This window comes from Zalophus californianus, chromosome 12 (assembly GCF_009762305.2).
Source record: "Zalophus californianus isolate mZalCal1 chromosome 12, mZalCal1.pri.v2, whole genome shotgun sequence".
Classification (NCBI taxonomy): domain Eukaryota; kingdom Metazoa; phylum Chordata; class Mammalia; order Carnivora; family Otariidae; genus Zalophus; species Zalophus californianus.
The window spans coordinates 68,637,610-68,661,232 of record NC_045606.1 but is presented as its reverse complement, the minus strand read 5'-3'; the positions used below and the strand labels follow the sequence as shown (position 1 = coordinate 68,661,232).

General features: G+C 35.2%; 2 protein-coding genes across 6 annotated transcripts in view; one reads left to right on the top strand and one right to left on the bottom strand.

The window, feature by feature from the left end:
- IMMP2L (inner mitochondrial membrane peptidase subunit 2) overlaps positions 1–23,623 on the top strand; it is an 867,011-nt gene that overhangs the window by 394,786 nt on the left and 448,602 nt on the right. The gene's annotated exons all lie outside the window — the stretch shown is intronic.
- Positions 13,147–23,623, bottom strand: part of LRRN3 (leucine rich repeat neuronal 3) — a 35,840-nt gene continuing 25,363 nt past the window's right edge. The window contains exon 2 of the mRNA XM_027574867.2: positions 13,147–16,156. Within this exon, the coding sequence (XP_027430668.1) occupies positions 13,671–15,797 (2,127 nt within the window). The 5' untranslated portion in view covers positions 15,798–16,156 and the 3' untranslated portion in view covers positions 13,147–13,670. The remainder of the gene's footprint in view (positions 16,157–23,623) is intronic.

The following is a 23,623-nucleotide window of genomic DNA, read 5'->3' as shown; positions in this document are numbered from 1 at the left end:
AGGCTGTGAGTTACTTTCTTATGGCAGCTTATTCACTGCTCCTTTCTTTAAATGAAACTCAGGAAAACATTCCTAGTTGAAAGCCATGGAATCTACTAGTGGATGTTCTTGCTTAGAGATCTATAAGGAGTTTATCTGAAAATTTACTGATTTAATTATTTTAAGATTTTTTTCCCTCTCCTTTGAGAGGTTTTTAGTATGGTATCTATCTATCTGTTTATTTATTTATTTATTTTTTAAAGATTTTATTTATTTGACAGAGAGAGACACAGTGAGAGAGGGAACACAAGCAGGGGGAGTGGGAGAGGGAGAAGCAGGCCTCCCTCCGAGCAGGGAGCCTGATGTGGGGCTCGATCCCAGGACCGTGGGATCATGACCAGAGCCGAAGGCAGACGCTTAACGACTGAGCCACCCAGGCGCCCCTATTTAGATAGATGCATTTTAGAGATATTAATTGTATTCCTTTTTTTCAAAAGATTTTTATTTATTTATTTGAGAGAGAGAGAATGAGAGATAGAAAGCATGAGAGGGAAGAGGGTCAGAGGGAGAAGCAAACTCACTGCTGAGCAGGGAGCCCGATGTGGGACTCGATCCCCGGACTCCAGGATCATGACCTGAGCCGAAGGCAGTCGCTTAACCAACCGAGCCACCCAGGCGCCCTATTAATTGTATTCCTATAGTCCATTCTCTAACCTCTGAAAAAATTAAGAACTTTGGAGTCATACAGATTAGGGTTTTAGTCCCAACCCTTCCTTTTGGGCACGTTATGCAACTCTCCCAAGCCTCAGTGTATACGTGACATGCTCACCTTCTTTTATTCCTTCACGTAGGACCATTTCAGCACTTGCTTGTCATCTTTTCTTCTCTTTTACTATCCCTTATTCTCCTGGAGTGAAGAGAAACAGTATTAAGCTTTGAACTGATGCAGACAAAAGAGAGGAGCGAAACGGCACTTCCATAGTCGTTTCTTGACTCGCACTTTCTTTCTGACCATGGCTGTTCTAGTAGGTGCTCAGTGTTTTCCAAATTGTAGATTCTGACTTACTAGTATTAATGAAATCAATTAATAGATCATCCAACATTAAAAAAAAAAGAACTAGAATAGAATAGATACTTTCAGTTTATATTGCCCAGAGTAGGATAAAATTCTTTTTCATGAAACTTAAGTTGTGTGTGTTGCAATCATATTTATTTGAATGTGGTGTACACTTTAAAACAAGTTCAGAAGTCAAGTAGCTAAATGGAAACAAGCTTTAGTTATTCTAATCTATACTCTCTCCTTGGCATCCTATTAACTCATGGGGAGGATTGACTACTGTCATTAAGTTAAATTATAAAATAACCAGGATATATGGGAATACCTTTTATTCGTTTTCTTTTTGAGTAGCTGGGGTTGTCTTTCTGGTTGTGACTGAAAGCCTTGTAGCTGTATGGATTTCTCTAATGATTGTGGTGTCAAAGATTGCTCTGCTTATCTTTTCTTGTTCTTAGTTTGAGTTAGGCTTTACTTTTGAAAGCATACAATCAAGGAGATATGATTGCTAACTGTAGAGATTCTTAATTTTCTGCTGTAATGATAACTTCTGAGGCTAATTGAGTTGCCCTAAGACCCATTTCTACTGCCTGCTGAATGACCTTTACCTAAGAGGTCATATTAGTTCATATGATAAATCCCATGGTATATTGTAGGTTTCAGTAAGCTAACAACCAATCAATTTACTTTCATATAAAGTCCAAATCCCTTTCATCACGGCCCATAAAAAATAACTTGTGAAGTTTTGGTAAGTTACTTAAACTTTCTAAACCTAAAATTTCTCACCTGTAATATAAAATATACTATTGTTAGAATCTTCCTCATAGAGGTTAAAGGAATTTATATGTATTCTAGGACTTAGCATTTATTAAGTCCTGCTCTCTATCTCTCATATTGGTTATGTCACTAACCACAAGATTTGGCATCGAGTATAATGAACCTCGTCTGCCTAGAGTTGGCTTTTCACTTGAAAATAGTGAAAGAGGGGCACCTGGTGGCTCAGTCAGTAAGCGTCTGCCTTTGGCTCAGGTCATGATCCCAGGGTTCTGGGGTCAATCTCCATGTCGGGCTTCCTGCTCTGCGGGAAGCCTGCTTCTCCCTCTCCCACTCCCCCTGCTTGTGTTCCCTCTCTTGCTGTGTCTCTCTCTGTCAAATAAATAAATAACATCTTTAAAAGAAAAGAAAAGAAAATAGTGAAAGAATTTGATTAACATTGCTCCCCAACCAAATAAAGAGATTAAGAGTTTAGCACACACCTGGAGGGTTGCATTCTCTTTCTAGGCCTATATTTTGAGACTTTAATGACTTGAATCATTTCCAGAGACGAGTGACCTGAATTACGTTAAGGACATGGATTTCTTCAGTGTGGAGCAAAGGCATGATGGCATAATGGAATTGTAGGGTTGTCCTGTGGTACATACATTACATGCATTCTATTCTCTTTTTGTTTCCTAAAATAAAACTGGTATGGGTTAGAAAGAAGGAAATGCTCAGTTTAACATGAGAGGAACAATCTGTTTACTCTCATAGTTTTGAAAAATGTTAATAGGCTGACCTATAAGGGACTGATCTAGTAGAGGATGGTAACATCTGTTAACCGTGTTGCTGGGGGATCTGGGGGCTTGGTGAAGTAATGGGGTGAGCACTGAAGTCTTCTTTCATTCTGAGATTGGACGTCTTTGCCACTTTTAAAGTCTGGGCAGCTCTAGCCTGGACTAAGAGTGAAGGTTGTAGGGTCACTTAATACAGACTTTGTGGAAGGCAAAATGGCAGGCTCTTACAAGTATATGGCAGACATGGAGAATGTGAGGCTCTCTTTTCTGTAGTTTCTTGATATTATATAATTATGTATTATAAAATATGTTAAGATAATATGCAATTATGTTTTAAAAATACTATATTTTAAAAGAATATTGTGACATCCTGGTGATAAGCTTGGGATTTTAAGTCAAGGAGAACTTTAGGAGCTTTAATATAGAAGCTCCTTTCTGAAGCCAGATTATTTAAAGATCATAGGGTTATCTTTTCTCAATACAGCTTATCTTTATTGATAAACCTGTTGCCACTGGGAAAGGCATCCATAGATATTTGATAGTGCTCACTTTGGAGCAGTGGAAAGATTCAGCGGGTTTGAAAATTTGATGATAATTTTATTTGATACCTCCTTCCTCATGACCAATAATTCATCAACGTAGGTTAGCATAATTTTTCCGACATCACAGAGTAGTTTTGGGTAATATATTCAAATGCCAGGTATAACGTGTATGAAAATGTCTTATACCTTCAGACGTACTTTACAGATGTGTAATCAGTAAAACTTTATAACATCCTCATAAGTTTAAGATGTTCACTTTGGTTCCAAAGCCTAGGGCTACTGATCTCAGACTTTCTAGTATTTTATATCTTCTGGCTTCCGTGAAGTTCAGACTTAAATTGTGGTTTCAAGAATGGCATGACAGGTTGAATATGACATACATATTTTTTTTTAGATTTTTTATTTATTTAGTTGACAGAGAGAGACACAGCGAGAGAGGGAACACAAGCAGGGGGAGTGGGAGAGGGAGAAGCAGGCCTCCCGCTGAGCAGGAGCCCAATGCGGGCTTGATCCAGGACTCTGGGATCATGACCCGAGCCGAAGGCAGATGCTTAATGACTGAGCCACCCCTGGTGTTTTAAGTATTCACTCTGAAAAACAGTAGACCTGACCACCAAGGCTAGTCCTGAGGGAGTTACTTTTATGAATAAAATAAAGACCACTCTGTCATTACACTTATTTAGTAGTCATTTCATCTAAAAGCTCCCTGGCCCTTCTCTAGTATCTGAAACAGATACTAGAAACAGATACATCTGCCATGTGAGTTGGCTTCCTCTCTACAAATTAGCAGCTAGCAGCAGGATCCTGTAGAAATCTCTCTGGGCATACTCAGACACTGGCATTTTAAATATCTTGGGAAAGTAGATATGCTTTTACCCAATTTATTTCCTGTTTGGAATTGCCCCCATGGTTTCAGGTGAAAATCTCCAACATTTTCAAACAAGATGTTGAAGAATTGAAAAATAACTAATTTAATAGTTTATATATCACAATTCTCTCAAAAACACTTTTGAGAAAATTTAATAGCAGGAGTATCTACAAATGTTTATGCTAATGTTTATCTCCTATATTTTGTTCTGTTATGTTTATTGTCTTTTAATGCATATCTCCTGTGTTAATTTTTAAGTACATCTTCAAAATTGAACCTTAAATTATTGTGCTTCAATGTACTTCTTTACTCTGAAAACCTATAATATACTTATATTAGACAATCTTGATAAAACCTTTCTTCTTGAGAGAGTACAGTGGTAAGTAGAGAAAATCTAGAATGAGTGTCCGATTTGTGTGAGTCAGTATTTCTACAAATACTCTTTCCTATCTTAAGTTATTTGGAGTTCAAGGTCTCACTTAGAAACATATAAGACAGGACAATTTTTTTCTATTATCTGAGGAAAGTGATACCTGTGAGATCTCATTAGAACTGTGTCTGGTCTTGCAGAAAACATAGTCCGAATAAATGAGATATACTGTTTCCCCCACCTGGTTTTCCTATGTCTATTTTTATACTCATACTTATTAAAGTCTGTGTCACATATTCGTGAAATTTCTGAAAGAGAATTACAATTGGCAATGAAAATGGAACTAGATCAGTCTTAAATTCAAAGACATAAACTTTAATTTTATATCATATTTGGGTTTTTATGTATAAAACTTCTCAAAACACCTACAGTCTCTTTCATTTATCTGCCTTTTGGGGAGAGAGTGGAGAGCTGCAGTAACATTTTTGATCCTCTGTTGGTTTCATGGGAGATGTATTTTAAAAATATCTGAAATGAGGATAACTTGGAAATAATGGACTCTGCTAATCCTGTAATGAAGAGTATGCACCTGAGTGTATGCTTGTGAGGGTGTTGAGTGTTTGTGTGTTTCAGATTTATACACTACCCTGAGAGGGTAGTGTATAAAGTGTGCTTATATCTATCTCCTTTTTCATTTCCCAGTTCTCATATTTTCAGCTATGGAGGACTAGTGATAGCCTGGGAGACTAGGGCATGGCTACAGAGGGAGACAGGATTGAAAGATGGAGAACTAGTATTTGTAGCCTTATCAATTAGTCCTAGTGTTTTAAATTTGACCTTGTCATTTTCCCTTGGATATCAGTGTCCACCAAACTATTTGTTAGCAACAACCTAAGTTTGATTTTTTTACCCATCTTTCCATTTTTCATTCTGAGGACCAGCTCCAGCTATTTCCTTCTATAGAACTTTCAGTTCTGAAGTACCCTGATGCTATTCAAATTTTCAGTACCCTGATGCAATTCAAATTCTTCTGCATATTGTCACTTTCACACTGCCCCTAGCCTGCTCTCTGCATTTCTCTGCTCGTTAATTGAGAGTTTGTGTAAAGATAGTCTGAGTTGTTAGAACCCTTTCTGGGCCCCCTTATAATAACATGTATCCCCAAATATGTGTAAGCTATCCCCATGCCTACCATATTTTTATTAACCTGTATTACAATTACTAGATTCATTTGTTGTTACCTGCCTGTAGATGATAAATATTATCATGTCAAGGGATTTGTCTATCACAGTCATAGATTCTCTAGTAGTTAATATTGTGGCTAGCACTTAGTAGATCCTCACTAAATGAAGAATGCATGGATAAGATTCACATATGAATGAAAACATGGGGCCACTTCTTGCTTTTCTGCTTAGAAATTTTGCTGCTATTATTTTCCAAATCTCATTCCTCAGAAGGAGTTCTACCAAACCAATGATTCATTACAAAACAGCCAAAGTGGGGGCATATCATTTGGAATTAGAACATGGTTTAGCAGAGTGACTTTCAAATATTTGCAGGCAAAATTTAGTATTCACTGAATACTGAGAAACTTCTTTACACATAAAATTATTTTTGCATGCCAGTTTAATTTCATACAAGTTCATTAACCTGTGGAAGTGTTTGTTTTTGTTTGTTTTACTGAACCACCTTGCTTCTTCTGCTGGGAAGTATAGATGATGAACTTCCTAGATGGGCACCTGTAGGTTTTAATCATGGATAAGTTTGACGGTGTTAAGTTTTTATTTAATATTTTTGTTACCCCATTTATCAACCATTATCCGTGTCATCTAACCTCTATTAAATAATTTCGTTCTCCTAGAACAAAATTCATTTGTTAGAAACCCTCAAAACCAATCACAAATTCCATTTCAAAAATTGGAACTCCTCAGAAGCCAAGGTTTATAACACAAGACAAGTGATCCAACAAAGATGAACTCTGTCAGAGCACACTGACTGCTGACTCTCTAAGATGGTGATGGTGGTGCTCTAGTACTGGCAAGGATGGGATGATGACAAAAGATTGAAAGGAAAATCTTTCCCCCTCAATCCTTACCTTTTTTTTTTTTTTAAGATTGTATTTCTTTATTTGAGAGAGAGAGAGAGAGATCATGAGTGGGGTGGGGCGGGGGGAGCAGGAGAGGGAGAAGCAGACTCCCCGCTGAGCAAGGAGCCTGATGCAGGACTCTGATCCCAGGCAGACACTCAACCAACTGAACCACTCAGGCGCCCTCAATTCTTACTTTTTAAGCAGAATTCTCCTTCTAGGGTCAGAGTTACTGTGTATGATATTATAATCTGGGAGTCAGAAAGCAGGTTAAACAGGTCATTGACCATTTTGTATTTTTCTGTGATGGGATTGAAAAACAAGAGCTTTATACATTGGGACTGTGAAATGGATGCATGGAAATAATCACAGAAAAGTCTTTTAAAAGTCTCTAGAAGTGCTTTGTACCCAGTGAGTACTTAGTGAATATACTTATTTAAAAGTTTTATTTGTAAAGAATATGTGCAGGTTTTTGTTGTTGTTGATAAACTAGTGCTCACTGTTTCGGTCTTTAGCAAGTAATAACTGGAAGTTGACAAATACTGGTGCTTTATCTCCAATTCCTCATGCAAACTGAGATAAGGATATTATAAAGAAACATGTTGATGGAGATAGAAAATAATAGGCACAATTAATAAATCTGGCATATTGTTGGTGAATTGTTCCCTCCCCCAAAATATTACCCCTTAGTTATTTTTTGTGGGTTATGCATGCTTAAAAAAGTACCTGATTGTTATTATTTCTCATGATGTTGTATCTTTTGGTCTTTGCTCTTCTTTTATTATTATTGTTTTCTTGGGACAGAAAAATTACTATAACTTCTCTGAGACTGGATCAATTAAATGGGGAATTGTGAATACTATACTCCTGGCAATTTCAAGAAAATTGAATTAATTAAAAATGTGTGTGTATAAATACATATACACATACATATTTATATATAGATATACATAGAAAGAGAGAGGGAGGGAGTAAGCACATTCATCAGTATGCCTGACATACTAAGATGGTAAATGTTCAATTTCCCACACCCCTTCTCCTTTAGATCTGGAGTGTATTTCTTAAGACCATAGCAAATTGTTAGTTGGGCACATGCTCAGGATTTAGTAAATGTTTCTCTTCTTCCTAATTTTTATCTTGGTACTCGAGTATATATTAATGCATATTTATTCAAATATAATAATATGCTCACAATGTATTTATTAATTGCTATGCATTTTGTGTGCCAGGAAAATATCGCAAGCATCATATTGTCACTTCAGGACTGAGCCTGAACTGAGACACACATAATCCATTGGACAGAAACCCTAACTACCCTTACCCTCACACAATTGTTTTGGTATAGTTCCTCTTTTCAGTGCAATCTGTTAATTCTTATATATTTTTATAGATAAAGATTTCATTAGTAGAAAGAAATGAATGTTGTCTTTCCTTCTATATTATACCTTTTCTGTATCATATCCATCATTTGAAGGATTTTATTTTTAAGCTCAATCATTTGAATTGGGTAGTTAAAATCACATATTATATAAATTGATGCATTGTTTGTTAATGTCTTTTATGCTCTGATAAAATAAATAATTTAATATGAAAATTATATACTTGAATGTTGGTTTATTGATTAACTGACTCATAAACAGGGAAGGGAATCTGAGAAGGGCTTAAAGTTCTTTTGGAGACATGTTTTTATGTTCTTTATTGAGTATGTGACTTGTGTCTGCCACTGTTATGAAAAGAATGTTTACCAGAGGTGTCAGACTTTGATCTGAATTCTAATAATAAGTTTCATCTTTATAAAGTATCTTTTTGAAGAACTCCTGTGGTGTGTTTGACCATATTGCTTTAATATTAGTAACTCTCATGTTTAAGAACTGTTTCTCTTTACCAGCCCTGAGTCTGGTACCACAAATGACAGGGAGGTTTTTTTTGTTGTTGTTGTTGTTTGTTTTTTTCAATACTTTCATTCTCTCAGTGCTAGGATAGGAGTGGTCAATTTATGTCCCAAGCTTACTCTATTATTTGTCGCAGTGGCTAGTAAACATTATAAATGGATATTGCGATTGATTTTGAATCAATAACTTCAGACACTGAACCATATGTTTTAATGAGAAACTGGATTTTCCTTACATTGGTCACATAGTACTATTAGTTTTTTGATGATATATTAGAGTCAAAAAAGACAAATATAAGCACAGAAAGTACCATGAGGTCTTCAAATTCCATTATAGTTCATTCTCCTGAGAGGCTTGCCAAGGTCAACCGTAACTCTCTGTGCTATGCTTTGTTACTTTGGGCCACTCTACAATAATTTTGTAATCATATATGATATTTGAATTTATTACTTATTTGAATACCTCAGTTCTCTTAAGAGAAAGTTGTATTGATATATCTCTGATGTATTTAACCCCTTAGTTGGTATTAACTATATGGCTTATTTCAAACACAGCTTTAAGAGCCCTCTGATGTGCATGTAAAGTGAACCAGAATAGTAAATTCAAATCTCTGGGCTTGTCTATTTTCACTAGGAACAAAAAGGAATTGTGTACTATTTCATATGATCTTCTTACCTGAGCATACTGAATGCTTACTAGTCAATTCAAGAGGAGCTCTGTGATGTCATTAATAAAATGTTTAAGCCAGATTTTGGAAATAATCTATGTTTCACTGGAATATTCTTTTTAAAACATTGATCTTTTAATTATTTTTCTTAGGATTAGATATATGTATTATGACTTTCAGAATGAACTCCGATTTTGTCATTTTAATTCCTGTGTACAAATAGTGTTTTTATTTTTCACTTGCTCAGAGGAATAAGATAAATCAAAGTAGTGGTCACCCTTAATAATAGATAGAGGTCCTCACTTTACAAAAGAACACACAAAAGCAGCCCCTATTGTATTGAAACCCCAATTAGTTTCTTTCTTTTTCCTGAGCTCCATGGTGCTGATTATAGCATTTTGATTCTAGGCATGGTTCTTTCATTCACTACAATATTGCCATGATCCCAAGCAAACAACCTAGTTTGCAATGCATTAGTCAGGGTAAAATGATATAAAGTATGGGGTTGTAGAACTAAGGGTGAGAATATTACCATCTGAGAAGGTGGTAGAAGGAGAAGATCATTGTAGTTTATGGCCATTTGGGATGTTCAATATAGTAAACATATCTGGCAAGTATACACTTTAAAAAAAACTTTTACTTATTTGTTATAATTTGTTATGGGAAGAAGGGGGAGAGGGAGGCAGAGAGAGGGAGAGAGGGAGAGAGGGAAAGATTGAGATGGATCAAAGAAAATGTAGCCACAATTTAATCACTGTTCATATTCCCTATCTCCTAGACTGTCAACACTGGGATGAAGCTGAAGTTGTTATTTAAGAGTGACTATACAATGAGAATTTGTTTTCTGATACTTAACGATAGCTGTGAGGATATTTCATTGGAATTCTCCCTTCTTTAGCAAACCATATTTTTAAACTTTTAGTTGTTTTTATTATTGGCTTTGTTACTTACATATCACTTCTGATTTTTCACATAAAAGACTAATCTATGAAATTTTAAGATTTTCCTTCATTGTAAGTAGACATGCCTCTTGATTTACAGTTTAAGGATAGTATTTGGCTGGTATTAGTGTGTGTGTGTGTGTGTGTGTGTGTGTGTGTGTGTGTGTGTGTGTGTGTATAAATTTGAATTAAGTTCTTATATCAATATATAATAAGTAAGACTTTTTTAGAGCAAGAAAAAACTCTGATTTTTTGAGTATTGTTTTCTGTGAAAGTATGGATTGACGCTGGGAAGAATCCTCTAGATAGCATAGTTAACAGATACTTGTGAAAGCAGTGATACATAACCAGCATGTAATCCAGTAGAATATAAACCCCTTAATGGTGGAAAATGTGTCCTGTTCACTTCTGTTTTTCCAGTGAGTAATAGCCATGTGGTAAATATTTATTGAAAGTAACCAAAGAAAATATAGTTAAATAGACTAAGGAATTATAATTTTAAACTTATGCTTTCTAATATGTAATTTTGCTTAAAAACTTTTTATCTAATTAGAAAATAATTTTAAGAAAGGAAACAAGTATCAAAAGATAGATATATGTGCCATAAATGAATTTCATTTCTTTCCTAGGCAAAATAGCATATGACTGGCAGCATATTGTTGATTGGCTTTGCTGACAATGACACATTTTGCTTCACATTGTTTTTATACATTATTTGTATTCAACTAGACGTGCTTATTTTCAGAAAATTTGAATTTTATTATATAGTATAAATTAGAAAATATATAATTCTTTTAAAATCATTTTTGTGAAAAAATGTTTTTCTCCATACAAGGTAAGATCAGTTGACATTCACAGTGGTATATACTTTAGAGTTTTATTTTTTGTAGGTAAAGTTTGCCATTGCATCTGTATAGTATCACCAAATTGTAAGTTATATGCTTTGAGTACTTGGACTGGTGTTTAATTTTATGTGAGGCTTAGAAGGTAACATAGGGAGTATGAAATGCATTCTTGTTATTGAAGCAAGTGTCTTTTTGCTCTCACTGGCAATTTAGATTAAATTTTAAGCAATTAAATAGGATCATGATTTGCTTTGAGCATCTGTATTTATTCGTCTGTAACAAAAATACTTCATTTCAGTGTTCACTGTTAGGTGACTATTCAAAGTGCTTATTTGCTACAATTTCTCTAAGAAAAATGTAGCTTGAAATGCATTTTAAGCTCTATGCTATGTTTGTTATAGTTCTTCAAGCAGATAGGTTTAAAAGAAACATACGAGATACCTGAGCAAGTTTTTGCTGACATATGCAATACCTGCCTCCTAATAGGTCGTATTTCAGCGGCTATATTTTTGATAAATGGCTTGGCTCCACAAAGCTCTGTCCGTGGTGCTGAAACGTCTCATGATGTATGAGCATGTCTTACTGATAAATTCTAATGTCAGCCTCTGTGTGATAGTGATTCATCAGGTTGTAAAATTTGTGTTTGGGAAACACACTGAATTAGCAAGTTTCATATTTTGGATGTGTTGAAATTAACACAGTTTGTTCTTTTGTTTTAAAGAGTTCATAACAGTTACCTTCCAGATTGTCAAAAACAGCAGGATTTAATTAGAAACTGTCAAGGCTACCATAAAAGCAAACATCTATATTAACAAATAAATTGATATGACTACAGTGCTGGAAATGTTTACAGGCCAGTGACATGTTGATAAACATGCAGCAAGCTATTGTAAGAAAAGTGAAACACTTGATTATGAACAGGCATAGCAGCAATTAACATGGAAGCCTTGTAGCTTTGTAGAGATAAGTGATTTGCCTATAGAAAGTATGGCTTATTATCTTAGATTTTTTTTTATTGTTTCATGGTTTTTTTTTTTTTTGTACACAAGTACATTTATTTTGCAGGACTGTAAGTTTTTGTTTGGAAATCTGACTTAAAACCCTAAAAGATTTTGGTTATTTTCTCCAAGTGAAATCTTTATATTTCCTATTTTAGATTCTTTAAATAATGAGTAATGTTTTTTGGCACTTCATTGATTGTTTTTTAGGTGTCCTAAATATAGTCATAGATAACTACACTTAATCTTTTTCTTTTACTCTATTTATTTTAAAGATTTATTTATTTATTTGAGAGAAAAATAGAGAGGGATAGAGAGAGAAAGAGGGAGGGAGAATGCATGTGTGGTGGGGAGGGGCAGAGGGAAAGAGAAACTTAAGCAGACTCTGCACTGAGTTCGGAGCCAATGCGGGGCTTGATCTCATGACCCTGAGATCATGAGCTGAGCCAAAACCAAGAATCAGATGCTCAATCGATTGTGCCACCCAGATGCCCCTCTTTTACTCTAAATTAGTCTTAGAAGCTTTTTCTTGTATTACCAAAACTTTCTTCTCAAATTTTTATTAAATTTTGGGATTATCTAATTTATGTCATTTTTATATGGGAGTGAACCAAATAAAAGTGATAATTTTATAAAATGGAACCTGATAAACTTATTCTACTAATAATCCAATATGTTTAAAGTAAAATTTTAAAATCCTAATCTTGGAAAATCCTAGTCTTCTAAAATTCTAAAATTCATTGTTATCCTGAGGAAAAGAACAATTCAATCTGATCAGAGCAGACTTCAAATCAGCACCAACTAGGTTAGTTGCTATACAAGTATATAAACCTCCCTCTTTTGGGTTCATGTGAAACATGTTTGGTTGTTAGATTTGCAACACAGAAAATTATTAGATTATTGGCTTATTACTGCAGTGAACCGCATTAAGTGTTCAGAATCACAGAGATTTGAAAATTAGACCTAAATCATAAATCCTACCAAAAATTGGCAATGTTTTCTGCAAAGCAAGCAGCTTACATTTGAGCTACTACTAATTAAAATAAAGCCTTCAGTTCCTCAGATACTGGATTTACATGTACTTACCAATTAAATCAACTCTAAAACCTTCTTGTTAAGAAAATATTTAAGTGAATACATGATGTCCTTGAGGATTTGTTTCTGTCAATAAAGGGTTAAACAGAGTGTTGTTTTTATTGCCTTTCAATACTGATAAAGTGCTCCAAATTCATTTTTGTGCATTATAAAAATGTAATTACAGAACCCAATAAAAGTGCCTTAGCATTCCAAATTTCATTATAGAAAAACACTCTTAAAAATTGTCATTTAAATGATACCTGGTCAGATGACATTTCCCAGAAATTATTCTTTATTTAGAAACAAAAACAAGACAAAAGCAATTGATTTTAATCCAAAATGTATTTTTTTCTTATAAAAGAGGCCCACATACTCACTGTGTCTACTCTACAGAATTTGTCCATTTTATTACACCACGTGTCAATTCAAGTTACCTAGTCACTGCAAAAACTCGTGGCTAATATGTGTAATACAACACAGGAGGAGGTATTGCTCAGTTCAACTACTCTTATATACTTAAAAAAAATACAGAAATGTTTTTGTCCACTTTAACTGTAGTCCAGACATAAAAGTTACATGAAAGTTCTAGAAAATGGAATTATTTTATTTGGTTGCCACAGTACCCTTTGAAGCCAGTTAATTAAAATGCTGAACTTGTATATATTTCCCTTGGTCAGGAGCAGCATTGGGGAAGCTTAAACTTCTTTCTAGAAAGCAACATTTCTCTGCTTTTTTAAAATTTTTCAAGCACAGCTGCAGTCTTAAGCTTTTCTTTGAAGTAGGTTTAGTTAGTTGTTTTTAGGACATATTTGTTGGCACACCTATAACAGTTGCTTTCACTTCCAATGCTGTACTTTTTTCTTTGCCTGTTTCCCAGAGGTTGATTAGAGGAGGATAAAGCTCACTGAACGTGAAGGTTGGTTTCTGTAAGTAATTCCTCATATAACCATGTCCACCATCACAGTTCATTTCTTGAGAGAGGCAACTGAAAAGATATACCATACCAATAATCCCCAGAAAGCCTCCAAGGCAGGCCATAAAGGTTGTGGTGTTACTCTTTTCATATTCTTTTCGATTAGGGTCCAAACCTTTTGTGGTGACATTTACACATTGTTTTCTGGTTTTTTGATAGATGGTGGGGATATCAATACAAATTTTGTACTCAGTTGATGGGTTCAGATGAGTAAGATTATATACCTTGACATCAGATGGTATTCGAGCACTTTGGGCAGCATGGGAATTTTCAGTCTTGACAAAGGCTGTCCACTTAACACTGGATTTGAGAATTTTAGAACTTGCTTTCCAAGACACCAGAACTGAATTGGCCTGAACATCTTTTATTTTAATATTTAAGGATTCATTGTTATCCTGGGGAAAAGAACCATCCACTTTGATCATAACAGACTTCAAGTCTGCACCAACCAGGTTCGTTGCTATACAAGTATATAGACCCCCTTCTGTTGGGGTTATGTCACTTATATCTAGTGTGCCTTCAGAATGGACGTAGAACTTGTCTCTCAGAGTATTAGGTAAGAGTTTTTGGCCAGAAGGTGTTACCCAGTAGATTTCAGGCTGTGGCTCTGCAGTAGCTCTACAATGCAAGGAAACATAGCTCCCAGCTTCCAAATCCAGATTAGAAGGGAAGCTCTCAGGAGCTATAAGAGGGAGACAGATTTCCATCATTTCCCTGAAATGTACCTGTCGAACATTTTGGCCTTGGAATTCAGGTGGGTCCACGCAAAATAGTGAGTCTGGTTCCATAAATCGAATGTTGGTTTTGTTCATATTAATCCAACGGATGACACAATCACACCTGATGGGATTACTGTGTATGCTGATCTCCTTGAGATTTGGCAGAGACTCAATTGTACCATGGTACAGGGCACTAAGGGCATTGCTGTTGAGCATGAGTGATTCCAGCTTGGGTAGTCTGAAAAATGCATTTGGGTGAATGTAAGACAACCGTGGGTTGTTTGTAGCTTCTATTTTTCTTAAATCTGGCAGGTTATCCACAGCAAGACTGTCGATGGAAATCAGCTCAGGCATATTATTTATTCCCAACTCTTTTAAGTGTAGCATATTGCTGAAATCACCCCTCCGTATTCTATTAATGGGATTTTTATTTAGATCCAAAAATTTGAGGTTTATAGCTTTTTGGAGAGCAACATGGGGCACTTTAATAAGCCTGTTGTCATAAAAAGAGATGCTTTCTAAGTTTTCAAGTCCAACCAAGGCATTATCTGGTATTTCCGTGAGGTTTATACCAGCTATAACCAGGCTGCGGAGATTGATAAGCGGCTTAAAGTTCATGTCTTTGATTCTGATGATTGGATTTTCCCCAATCATCAGAATCTCCAGATTGGGAAGAGCATCAAACCACTTACTGTTGATCATCTGCAATCTATTTGAATTGAGATGAAGTCGAAGAAGATTATGTAGGCCAATAAAGGCTCCGGGTGAAATTGTAGAAAGCAAGTTGTGATTAATATAGAGTTCTTGTAAGTTGCTCAGTCCAGACAGACATTTTTCAGGCAGCTCAGTTAGTTTGTTTTCCTCTAAATACACAGAAAGAAGCTGAGGCATCTTTTTTACATTAATATTGGTGACTGAAGATAAATTGTTTTGAGATAAGTCCAGGCCGGTGAGGTTTACTGGAAAGTCTATGGAGTATTCAATTTTTGCAATATTGTTAGTCTGTAGGAGCAGAATCTGTGTGTCAGCAGGCAATCTGGCTGGGAAATTTAAAAGACCTAAATCATTACAATCCACTGTAGATGCTTCCATATAAATGGATCTGGGTGTAAACCAAGGCCTGATTTCACATGTACATAATTGTGGGCAATCCGTTTTTTTATCTACAGCTTGTACTAGTGTAGTGATAGCGAGGCCAAGTAGCACATGAATTCGGAGTGGCATGTCCTTCATCTTAGCTTTCTTCTTCAGAAATTTAATGGGCCCTTAAGGATTCCACAGTCACTGCTAGGAAGTTCAGTAAGAGTTGGTTGATAAGGAAAATAGTTGCATTTGTCAAATGATGAATGCCATAAAACTGCAGAGTTTTTCTTCATGGATATAAGTGCTGGTGCCACAATTGTCTTGTCCAGAAATGTCATGCATATTGGAAAAAAGATCACTATCTCCTTTATGATAGAATACTGATACACTTTTTGAAGATGGAGTACGTATAGATGGTCACAGGAAATTGAGCAATTCATTTATATAAGGGTGTAATATTCAAATCCCATGCTTGTTCAGTACTTGCAGGAATAGCAGCATGATGCTGACTATAATACAATGGAACATAAAAGAAAAAAGAGAAGAAGAATTAGTCCAAGGAAAAAAATACCATAATTAAATATCCATTAACTAACTATGATTATCTTACATATAATATTGTTTAGAGTTTACAATTAATTCAATATGTTTTGATGACTCTGTCCTTGTTGTGACTCTCCTTGGCCCACACATTGGACAGGCTGAGAAATTGAATCTTTAGAAGACTGATGTTATATTAAACATAATGAATATGCTTCCAGAATTTTTCTGTTATTTCCAATCTTTACTTGTTTTTACCTGGTCATTTTGTTTATTATATTTGTCATTCTCTTTGACAATTAGTCATAGGGAAAAAGAAGAAAAACCTTTCAATGATGATGGCTTGCTTTTTTCACTTAGAGGAGAAAAATTAAATGCTTAAGTAAATAATACTGTTCAGTTACAATCAAATGATTTAGCCTGTGGTTCCTCAGGTTCCCAGGAGACAACATTTTGAAACAAATTCATGTTCATGAAATGAACTAGAAGTAGTGGTATTTAGCTGGATTTCCCATTTTCATTCATGTTTCTTTCCATAGTCTCCTTTATATGAAGTGACTTGAATTTTCCAGTATTTGGAAGAGATTGTCTAACTTGCCATAGATGTGCCTGTATATTGTCATTCTTTACTGAAATTCAGATTAATGTTTGACTGTTTTATTTTTCCCCGAAAATAACTTAGATTCCATTAGTCACTAACAGTGAAAAAGTAACTTTATTACATCAGTAAAACAGGCACTTAAGTATTCCTTCTTTTAAATGGATACTGATGTCTTTATCACATAAAAATAAGCAATCCAAAATCAAGTTGCAGTTTTGATATGTGCTGTATTTTAAAATACCACACTACTTTTAGATATATACTCCGTCGGTTGGACTGCTGGTGAGCTCTTCCTGCAAATGTCCAGGACAGCTGGAGCCAGCCTGGACTCTTCATTCTGGGGCTTTTTGCCTCCCAGCAATAGTGGTCTGCTGAATGATCATTTTGTAAATACTGTTGACTCGTTCTAAGATAAGATGGGTGTTTCAAGGACAGGGATGAATATATTTGGAGAAGAGTCTCTACAGAGAGAGAGAAACATTTTTTTTTAAGCAAAAAAGTTGTTTTTCAAATTCATAAAAAATTTACAGCTCAAAGTCACACCTAATTTTCCTCACATCCTTTAAGAGATGTGATATTTTTTTTTAAGATTTATTTATTTATTTTGAGAGAGTGAGAATGAGAGAGAGGGAGAGAGGAGGGCCAGAGGGAGAAGCAGGTTCCTCGCTGAGCAGGGAGCCCGATGTGGGACTCGATCCCAGGACTCCAGGATCATGACCTGAGCCGAAGGCAGTCGCCCAACCAACTGAGCCACCCAGGTGCCCCATAAGAAATGTGATTTTTTTTTTTTAAGGTTTTATTTTGAAGTAATCTCTACACTCAACATGGGGCTCAAACTCATAAACCCAAGATCAGGAGTCACATGCTCTACTGACTGAGCCAGCCAGGTGCCCCGAGACTGTGATTTTTATCTAAAATCTGGATCATGAAGTTCAGATAACTACTAATTATCTTGAATTAAGAGTGTTTTCTTTTTTCATTACTTCATCTGTTTGCTGATCTAAAATTCCACTTTTAATGAAATTTTTTTTATTTTTAGTTGATGTATAGTTGACATACAATATTATATTCATTTTAGGCATGCAACAATAGTGATTTAACAAAAAGCTCACCATGATATAGATACATAACAAAAAGCTCACTACAATAAGTGTAGTTATCATCTGTTGCCATACTTGGTTATTACAGTATTATTGACTATATTCCTTATGCTGTACTTTTCATCTCTGTGACTTATTGATTTTATAACTGGAAGTTCATACCTCTTAATTCCTTTCACTTATTTCACCCATCTCCCCACTCCCTCCCCTCCGGCAACCATCAGTGTATTCTCTGTACCTATGAGTATATTTGTGTTTTTTTGTTGTTCATTTGTTCTGCATTTAGGATTCCACATATAAGTGAAATCATATGGTATCTGTCTTTCTCTGTGTGACTTACTTCACTTAGCACAACACCTTCTAGGTCTATCCGTGTTGTTTGCAAATGGCAAGATTCCACTATTTTTTTATGGCTGAGTCCTTTTTGTTGTTGTTTTGTTTTAAACTGGACCTTCTGGCTATCATTCCTAATCTCTTTTAAGTGGACTCTGAGTCCCTTGAGGAGAGAATCTAATACAGCTCCTTCTTCGCTGAAGATCCCTGATAAATCCCTGGCCCATAGGACCCTCCACAATCTGCAGTCTCTCTTCTCTTTCTGTATGTTTGTTCTCATCTTCTGCCACTCTGCCTGCAGCCTTCCCTCTGTCAGCAGAGCTCTGGGTACCTCATCTTCTCTCTGACTGGAATTCCTGGTTCTTTGTTGGGAGTTAACTCTTACTGTTTTGTCAAACTTCAGTTCAAGCATCACCTCTCCGTGAAGCCTTCTGTATAAGCCCTCCCCTCCCGCTCTACCTGACTGCCCTCCACAGTGATCTCATGGCCCTAGCACACACCTCTGTCAGAATATTTACTTGATTCTTTGCCTCACCAGGTATTCATCTCCTTGAGATCCTGAGGCCTGCCTGCCTTTCCATTCCCAGCTCCTGGGCATGGTAATTAGAATGTAGTAGATTCTGCAGAAATGTTTTGAATGAAAGGATAAATGAATTATATTAATAAATGTATATGTTCATCTTCTCTATATAAGCAAGTCAATCTGTTTAATTTACCAATTTCAATATTCAGCTGCTTTAACTTGCATAAATCTATTACGCAGAATGCATGTTGCCTATATTACTAAAATCCAAAGACTAAATTTCAGTATAATCCAAAGGAACATTAGACTTTAAAGAAGAGTCAATCTAATATTATGTCTGCAGTTTGTTTCTTAATTTATTCAGTCAACATTTAATGAGTACCTTCTGTGTTCCAGTTACTGGGTTAATAGCTAGAGGATAAAAAATGACCTGGACATGTTCTCTTCCCTCCTTAAGTTTTTAGTTTGGAGGGGAAAGCACAAGTAAACAGATGGTTACAATTCACTGAACAGCTGATATGGGAGCTCATAGGAAGGATACCTGAATACAACTAAAATAGAAATCTACTTCCTCTTTCTTCCCAAAATGAACAAACAGCCTAAGGTACAAGGTACAAAATACATTTCTGCATGTTCCCATAAATCAGTTAGTTGAGAACTAAGAAAGCATAACTTCTGCCAATTAATCAGTTAAATCAACTTCCTCCAGTCAAGCAAAGAGAGGCCTATATCCTTATGTTAACCAGAGGATTAGAAATATTTAAGATGAACCTTCTTTTGGGAGACATTAACCTAATAATACCACTTTTTAGTTTGAAATTATTCTTCTCTTTTCTTAAATTTATATCTTTGTTTAATTAGAAACTCTTTTCTGACCTCATTTCATTATTTATATAGCCATATGCCAGTAACAACCACATTTGAACTAGATTTATTCTGGAAGTTTTTGAAAATAAGGAGAGTTGTGATAGTAGTGAGCAAGTTCAAATTTTATTTCTCCAGATCTGTAGGAAGAAATTGTCAGTATGAGAAGCACAAGGGAAGATGTGGAAATTTTGCCTTTTTTCATTGTAGTATTGATTTTTTTCCCTCATGTCTTTGGAAATGATTGTGATGCTTTCACTAATGGACCCTTTGGCATAGATTGTTTGCAATATAGTAAGGCAGTAATAATATCTTATATCTTAGTGCTTTATGGTTTTCAAAGCCTTTTCTTATTCATTGTTTATTTTATGTTAATAATGACCTTGTGGGGTTGGCTGGGAGGTAACTTTAATCCCCCCCTTTTTTATGTAAGGGTATTTGAGACCCATCAGCTAATAAATGAGGGGTCACACAGCTAATAAATGAGGGGTGACAATAGAACCCAGGTTTTGTCTTTAGGCTTAGCATCTCTTTCTAATAATCCACACTGAATGCATATGTAGAGATGAGATGAAATAATTTTAACAAAAAGGTATTTCTCAGCAGAGCTGTCATTACCTTGGTCTTCGGCTTTTCAAGTTTGGAAAATTAATTTTATCAATCTACTAATAAGTGACTAGTGTGTGCTTCACACTAACCAAACTCACAAGGGACGAAACCAAAATGCCAGTACATTACAATGAGAAATATGACTGTCAGGAGAATACAAATCCCTGAATCTGCTGGTCAATCAATGCCGTTGCTTCAGTAAAAAAAAAAAAAAATGTATTTTGAAAAAAAATGTAATTTGAAATACAAATTATGTATCTGCAATTTGCTTGCGAACGTAGAATCAGAAGGTAAATCAGATTAGCGTTCTTAATTACCATAGTCATCAGAAATGATAATTTGACATAACTGTTTTAGTAAAAATTGTATTATCACAGGAACCAGACCTCTTGAGTCTCATGGCCCTAGGCACAATCTTAGCCCCCAAGCCCCTGTGCCTGGAGACTTTTCCTGGATTCATTCTTGGTCACATCTCATCTGTGTCTTTTTTTTTTTTTTTCTCATCTGTGTCTTAATCATTTCTTTATATTTTTTTTCCCCTTACTGAATATAAAATTATCGGACATTAGATTATTACTAGACATTAGATTATTAGATTATCCTCTTATCAGACATGAGATTATTCGATTATTATTCCCTCCCTAGATTATGAGATTATATTATTAGCGTCTGCATTCAATTTACTTTTGATTTGATTATGTTAGCACATTTGATTGGTTGTTTAGTACGTAGCCCAGTACCTCCAGCATAGGGGTCATTAAACAAATATGTGCAAAATAATAACTCACCAATGTGTCTTTCTATAATTTGTATTGGATGATAGAATATGGAGTAGTGATGAAAATGATTTTTTTTTCTTCCTAAGTAACTACCAATAAGCAACACAGCCGGAACAGAATAAAGAGACACAGATACACCCCCAGATTCTTACAGAGTTTTTTTCTTATTGTCTGATGGCTAAAAAGTAGAAATATCACAGTTGTACTACAAAGCATCCACTAGCAAAACAGAAAACGGTTTGCTTTATAGGCAACGATTTAAAAACATGGCTGTTCTTTAAAGCCACATTTTAGCTTTACTGCTGAGAAAAGGGTTTCTGCTGTTGTCCATTTTGGGATTTGAGCCAAATAATTATAATGGTGGTATTGATTTTAGAAGAGATTTTCAATTGTTTTTTATATGTATCTGTATAAACATTTTTAAAAACATTAAGCTAATTATATCCCTTAAAAGTAAATTGGCCAATTTAATTCTATTTTCATTTTTTGTGAATTTTAATACCATGGACCCTCTCACTTTTATCCTACCTCTCCCCCATCTTTCCCTCTCCCACTTTCCCTTTTTGAATGCATTGAAAAAAATAATAAACTTTTAAAAAAATATTTTCAAGCTTAGAAAACTTGCATCTCATAATTATTGGTATACGTCCATAATTCCCCATGCTCCATCAATATGCTGGGAAATTTTTTTCTCCTAAAATAAGAGTAGGAAAATTGCATTTCAAAAAAATCAGTATTTCAATTTGAGTTTTGAAAGTTTTGGGACCATTGCTTGCTCTGGAGCCTAGCATAGGGACTGGAATATAAGTCTTCAATAAATATATTACGAATGGGTGGATGTAAAGTAGATAACATGTAGGCAAAATATCTTACTTTTCTTCCTTAAAATATAGTAAATAATTGGGGCACCTGGGTGGCTCAGTTGGTTAAGTGTCTGCCTCCAGCTCAGGTCATGATCCCGGGGTCCTGGGATCGAGTCCTGCATCGGTCTCCCTGCTCAGGGGGGAGTCTGCTTCTCCCTCTCCTTCTGCTCCTCCCCACTGCACATGCTTTCTCTCTCTCAAATAAATAAAAAATCTTTTAAAAAATATACAGTAAATAAGCCATATAAACTATTGTTACTAACAGTGTATATTGTTACTAACATAGTATACATTATCATTAACTGATTCCCCTTTTTTTGGCTGAACATTCATATATATGGTCCTATTCTTAGGAGCTAAGAAACAACTCATAATTAACAATTTATTCTTCAATGTTTTTTAATGTAAAATATTTTAGAAGGCCTTTTTTGTACCTTCTTTTAGTTTTAAATGCAACGGAACCTTTATTATATATTAAAGCAAAAAAATTGAATATTATAAAAGCTCAGAAGATAATGTTAATGACACATCACCAGGAATGAAAACTGACACCTCAGAGAAATGTATTATATAAAGCTTCTTTGAAATGACTTGAATGAATGAGTCCTACAAGTTCAACGTCAGCCCTCATTAGAGCTTATCATTTATCTACTCTTTCATTTATTCTTTCATTTGTCTTTCCCTAAATATTTGCTGAGGGCCTATTGCATCAGTCACTGTGCTTTCATTTGTAATCTCATAAGATTTGTGAAAACTTTAAAAAAGATTATTTTTCATCGACAGAATATAATTTGACAGTTAAGGCTTTTGTGTGTGGGGGGGTGGTTCAGAAGATCTTTTTTAAAAAGTTTTAAAAGCATTTTAAGATGTGGAATTTTCATTCAACCCAGTCCTTTGTTCTTTTTGAATTTTTTTCACAGTATCTTCCACTTTTCTTATTGGCTTCCCCAGGTAGATTTTGCCTGATGGAGAGTCAAAGTCCTAAAACATTTTATGTTTCAAATTATACATACAATATATGCATACATAACAATGTATGTACAATAAATTATACTCTGGCCAGCCGCATGAAACTTGACAGTTTAGGATATTGAGAGAAAGAAATTTTAAGACTTCTCAAATCTTATAATATTTTTAATGCCTGTGGATACTCATTATAACTTGATATTTCTTGAATCTAAAAATAGAAATTGTTTCTAGACATGATTGTATGTGGAAACTTCTAGGGCAAAAGCTTCCTTTTCCTTGGTCAGAAGCTTCTTTTTTCCTTAGCTTCGTCTGTTTTTCATCACTTAAGAAACATTATTGAACAACTACGTTTTGGCAGGCACTGTTGTCGATGCTGGAGAGTCAGCAATAAATCAGATGCAGTATCTACTCACCAAGTTCGCAGTTATCGAAGGGGTGGCTAGCAAAGGATGCCGTACAACAGATTTGACACAAAATAAGTATATGCACTTCTCTGTGAATGTACCAAGGAGGAGATGCTTAGTTCTGGCCATCTCACAGAAGCAGCCTGAATGTTCTGTGTTCTGTCATGATGCTGATTGAAAAAATCAACTGACGTATGCTTTGGAAACATGGGGGGAAGATTTAAAATCCACTATCTTTCAGATGAATTTTTACAATGCTAAAGCTTAAGAACAAAGTGTGCCTTCTTCCCGTACCTCATTATGTGTGTTATAAAGACTACAGAGTCTGAAGAAGAGAAACATTTGGATATTTAAGTTCAAAAATTGGTGAAGATAGGAAGTTGCCATGGCT